At 44.4% G+C, this 5429-nt stretch overlaps 1 protein-coding gene across 1 annotated transcript in view; it reads right to left on the minus strand.

Moving 5' to 3' along the window:
* The window catches only part of MAP3K13 (mitogen-activated protein kinase kinase kinase 13), a 36408-nt gene that overhangs the window by 13468 nt on the left and 17511 nt on the right, over window positions 1–5429 (minus strand). Inside the window, exons 3-5 of the mRNA XM_010192303.1 lie at window positions 2469–2652; window positions 1811–2002; window positions 932–1090 (exon numbers count right to left, since the gene is read on the minus strand). Coding sequence (XP_010190605.1) covers window positions 932–1090; window positions 1811–2002; window positions 2469–2652 — 535 coding nt within the window. The remainder of the gene's footprint in view (window positions 1–931; window positions 1091–1810; window positions 2003–2468; window positions 2653–5429) is intronic.

Genomic DNA, 5429 nt, shown 5'->3' on the forward strand with positions numbered 1-5429 from the left:
TGACCCAGTCACGACCCAGCTCCGAGCTAAAACACCAGCAGCAGGCTGCTGTCTGACTCCACTCACACTCTGAGCCACCCATGGCTTTGACCCGCAGCTGCATGCTGCGTAAGGGAGGTGACAGCATTTGAAGCTGAAAAGCCGCAAGAAGGATAATTCATCCTGGCTGCAAAGCAGGGAGAAGGGCATTTGTCCTGGCTCCTGACATTTAATTTCTGGAAATAACAAGGCAAAAACAGAGATGCTGTTCCCTTGAGAACTCTGAAACTTGTGGAGAGGCACCCCAAAGGAGCTCCAAGGCTGAGTCCTGTCTCCAGCATTTTTAATAGCACAGAGATATCAACCTTTCCTTGTGTTCCTTTGGACACAGGAGCACACTTCACATGGGATTGAAATAGGTGTTCAAAACTCTTACAATGTGTCCTGGTTTCCTCCCTCTTTGATCCAGGGTTAAATTCATTGGACTATATGCACATATAACAGCCAAGCCCAGCATGCAGAAAGCAAAAGGTGGTGCCTCCCTACAGCTCAGGCATGGCCCTGAAGAGGGTAGAAAGCAAGTGAAAAACACCCTGGCTGCAGAAGTGGCTGAGGGGGCCCTGAGCACCAAGAGCGGAACAGAGCTCTGGCCCGAACGACACAAGGAAGAACTGTTGCATTTGCTTACTGCAAGACACAGATAGTCTGCACCGAGTCTCATTAGTACATTCAGATCTCAACACAGAGCTGGTACCCACGCATGTCATTCCTCCTGCCATTATAGCCCATGCAACAAAGTTGAGGGCACTATGCAGACAGAGAAAGGAACAGTTCAGCACAGAGCAATCTATTCCCATGCCTAGGGTGAGAGAAGAATACTGAGTATGTAAAGTGCTGGGAAATCAAGTGGCTAAACAGAAGGTGAAGATGCTTAAACATTACTACTACTCACCAGATATCCACTTTTTCAGAGACGGGCTCATTGCGTATCACCTCTGGGGCCATCCAAGCCACAGTTCCCGCAAAAGACATCTTGGTACTTTTATCACTGAGTTCTTTAGACGTACCAAAATCTGAAATTTTTACTGCATCTGTGTGTGTAACTAAAACACTGGAGGGGAAAAAAAAAAAGTAAGTCAGCATTTGCAATTTTTTTTGCACCACAACAGCCACTGGGAGCAAATCTCTTTTTAATGAACGGTTGACAAGACCATGCTGTTCACAACTGCAGTACAAGAAAAGATTATGCATTTCCAGCGATTAAAACATCCACTTTCTTTGTGGTGGTTGTATTTTGTGCCTCAAATGCATTTCTAAATCCTACAAGTCAAAAATCAATCTCGATAAAATTGTGAATTAACAAGTCACTGAAGATTCACTGTATCTGGGGAAGTTTCAAAATTTTAGTAAAGCTGTACATTAAACTGCATTGTAATCCATCTAAAAGCATTTTCTTCATGCAGTTGCAGTCATGTCACAGGCTAAAAAAGTGGTAAACATCTAGGGAATAAGAATATAAGCAGATAGTTTTACTCAGAAAGCCACAGAGAAATGAGAAAGACATTCCAGAAAACCAGGGAAATTAGAAAAGTACAATTAAGAAGGGAAAAATTAAAAAGCAGAAAGCAACAGAAAGTAACATTTCCAGCCTTGTTAAATTCCAGCACAGTAGGAGAGTGCCAACAAGTTTCATTAGTTTCACTCCCATTAGTTTTGAGTCAACATGAAAAAAAAACAAACAATGACTTTAGACCTAGCTTTAAACTACTCCTCAAGGGGAAAAAAAAAAGACAACCCCAACTGGAGGATGTTTAAATAGCTAGACACTCACTTTGGTGACTTGAGGTCTCGGTGGATGATTTTGTGAAGGTGCAGATAATTCATCCCACTTGCAATCCCCGTGGACCAGTCCACAAGCAGCCGAGGGGTGACCTTCCGCCCTGCTCGCAGGACTTCGTAGAGCTGTCCGTGTGCACAGTACTCCATGATAATGCAGTAGCATGGGGCTTGAGTGCAGACTCCCCTGTCAAAGGAAGCACACAGCTAGTGAGGAGCAGTAGAGCCCAAGACCCAGAGCAACTCTCAAATGCTGCGATCAAGGGGCAGGAGAGCAACCTATTATTCTGCCTGGGCACGCCTCTTGCTGACAGCTTTCCTTTCTGAGCAGGAAGGGGAATGTTTCCTGTGTGCTTTGGACAAGAGGAACCTTATTTGTGACAGGGGTGGGTTTCCCTCAACTTTCACACCTGCACATTTGTAGGGTTCACAGCAGGTGTTTTGTGAGCCTGAGTAAAAAGTGCAGTGCAGGGTAGGAATGGCATCCATAGCTTTGCTTTCACAAGAGTGTGTGACAATTTGAGAGGAAGGATGACCACCCATTTTGTCCTACACACAGCTTAGTCCCTGGATTTTGAAAACTTGGCCAGGGTACACATGCAAATGGCTCTTCCCTGGAAAAAGGTACGCTTCTAATAAGTTTCACAACCTACTTGAATGCAATGATGTTGGGATGTTTGAGTTTCCGCAAGTGCTTGATATCCGTTTCGTTCTGATCTCTCACTTTCTTGATGGCCACCTCCTCTGCCCGGAATTTGCCAAGGAAGACTGCTCCCTGCGCACCACTGCCCAGCCACTGCAGCTCCGAGATCTCCTCAAACGGGACCTCCCAGGTATCTGCACACAGGCAAGCAAAGGAAACAATGCAAAAGATAAAGACCACAAAAATGTTCTGCTGTAAGATCACACTGGGACATCTCTCTTCCTGTATCTCGAGGTGGGCTTTTCTGGGGGCAGGAGATGGCATCTTCTCCCAGCACTCACTAACTTGCTCACTGCTAACCCCTCAGGTGGACCACTCCAACTTGGCAGGCAGCAGTTTAACACACCAGGGACACTGGACTGGCAATTTAGGGAGCAGATCCCATAATCCAAAATTGAATGATGATGGTATGTCTTATAAAGTATGAAATGCCATTGAAAAGTATAAACGAGAAAAAAAAACATTTAACAAACAACTGAAAAAGAAAACTGAGGGGTTTTTTCGTTCCCCACCAGAGTGGTCCAGTACCATCGTATAAACAGTTTCAAGACAGCTGTACCCATCAGAACAGAAAGCCTTGTTGTCTGCGAGTCACCTTGAAATTACCTTAACATCCCACAGGCAGCAAGATAAAAAGCAGGCAATAATTTATTTACTGTAACTCCATAAATGTGTAAGTTTAGAGAATAAATTATTTAGCAGCAAAAACAAGTAACCCACTGATTTCTGAAATAAAGTCGCGCCTGTTTCATCCCTATTTCAGATAGCTACAAAGATGTATTGTCTTTCATCCCGTCTCTGAACCAGTGAGGTGCTCCCAGGGCTGCAACCGGGATTATGCAAAAGTGTTCACTGTAGATGCTGTCACCCCTGAAGGGTAACTTACAGACCCAAACCGTCTCTGGACTGATCCTGACTCACATCGTTCCTGTGACAGTCAGACCCTGGCTGGATGTCTCCTGCCAACTGACTGCTCTCCACGCATGGCCAAGGAAAGCCAGGTTCCACCTAGAGGCAGACCCCAGTACTCCTTCTGCTCACTGAACTAGAAATAAAAACACTGCTCATCTACAGAAAACATTTCCTTCAACTTGGCAGGGCAAAGTTCAGTCCTCAGCGGATGTTTCCTCACAGACACAAGTCTGGTTTTCATACTGATATATCCTCTTGCAACCTCATGTTGCACAAAAACATTGACAGCACATGCAGCTCTCAAGTGAGACGCGTTACAACTAAGCCACCCAAGCAACCGTGGATTTGCAGCAGACAATCCCTGTCTTCAATTTTCAAGAATGCCACGACACCGTGAAGGTAATATTGCCTACCAGCAAATCTGTCCTTTGGTATTGAAGCAAGAAATGCCTGTCCATGTAAGAACCTAACAGAAATTGATGCATGGAACATGCTGTGACCACTGCCTTTATCACAGGGCATTCAAGTGTTTTAAAATAAAAAGTGTTCTTCTTCACCAAACTCCTCAAGCAATATTTTGCCACAATACTTATAATTGGTATTTAATTCCTTAGACATTTAAACACTAAAAGACAGTTCTTCAAATAAGGAAAATAAAAAAATAAAGAAATTCATAAATAAATGGAGAAGATCTGTACTTCTATTTAATTCACAAATGCACAGCAAATACAGTTGATTTTTGTATTTGTTGAGGAACAGTATCTTTTACATAGGCAACATTGAATCTACTTGGTAATAATGAAACTAGCTGCCTTTTCACTTGTGAGAAGCCTGCCTTTCCTGTACAAGGCACACAACATAGTCATTTATTTCCCTGAAGCATCCAAAGTGTGTGAGCAGTAACGGGTAACCATATTGCTATCACCTAGGAGCCCTAATCTTTTTTTAATATTACCTATTAACCTCCACGATAGCAAAGGCAGAGAGATCATAAACAGGGCAAGCATAAGTTCCTGCGCTTCCTCCTCCAATGTCACCTCACATTTATTCAGTACAAGAGCTCCTTCCCCATACCCCTCTTGCACCCTGATGATCAAGGGCTCAATTCAGGGAAGAAGAGGTTTCAGGGTAGCAGGAATCAGGGCAACATCCCACACCTTTGGGAATTTCAAGAAAAGCAGAGAGCCAAACCATATGTAACACACAATGCAACAGTGAGACAAAAATGAAAAAAACAGCTTTCACTGTGCAAGAGCACTGTACAATTCAAGAGAGCCAGCATCAGCTATTCACTTGACTCCCATAACATAGCAAGCACTGAAAAGCTTCCCAAAGAAAGTGATGCTGGTGGGGAACAGCACTGGACTGCAGCATTCGGATGAAACCCAGGCCTTGTTTGCATCTTTGGTGCAAACCTGCATTTTCTGCTACAACCCAAACTCATCGATTAAAAAATACATCTAAATAACACTGTGCACGTGCTCCCTACGGCTCCCTGGGAGCCCACAATACCTTGAAGCAAAGAACAGTGAATTACAGCTGTCCCGGCTGTGCACAGCTACAGAGCAGGTTCAATGCCAAACACAGCATGTGAGAGGTGATGCCGAGATCTTGGGCATCTCAGCCAACAGCTTTAAACAGAAAAGGCCATGAACAAACCAGCTGCAAGAACGTGGGTATGTGGCTACAATGACTAACCACAGGTAACCCAAAGTGCCTCCAGAAGTGTAATATCTCAGATGATGAGCAAGGCAGCAAGGACACATGTCTGGACACACTAATCAAGACCTGACTGTACTGCCAGCCTTGTTCAAGAAATCCATTAACACTGCTCAGCTGAACATACTTTGAGCTGGCCCAGACTTCAGGGCTTGCTACAGCCCTCCTAGCACTCCCCTCTCCTCTAGCAGAAGAGAGATGAGGATACTTCCTACCAAGTCAGAGCAGTTTTTATTCCAGACTCTTCTGGGCCTACAGAAACCTCAGGGCTACTTCCCCT

This window comes from Mesitornis unicolor, unplaced genomic scaffold (assembly GCF_000695765.1).
Source record: "Mesitornis unicolor isolate BGI_N332 unplaced genomic scaffold, ASM69576v1 scaffold8359, whole genome shotgun sequence".
NCBI lineage: Eukaryota > Metazoa > Chordata > Aves > Mesitornithiformes > Mesitornithidae > Mesitornis > Mesitornis unicolor.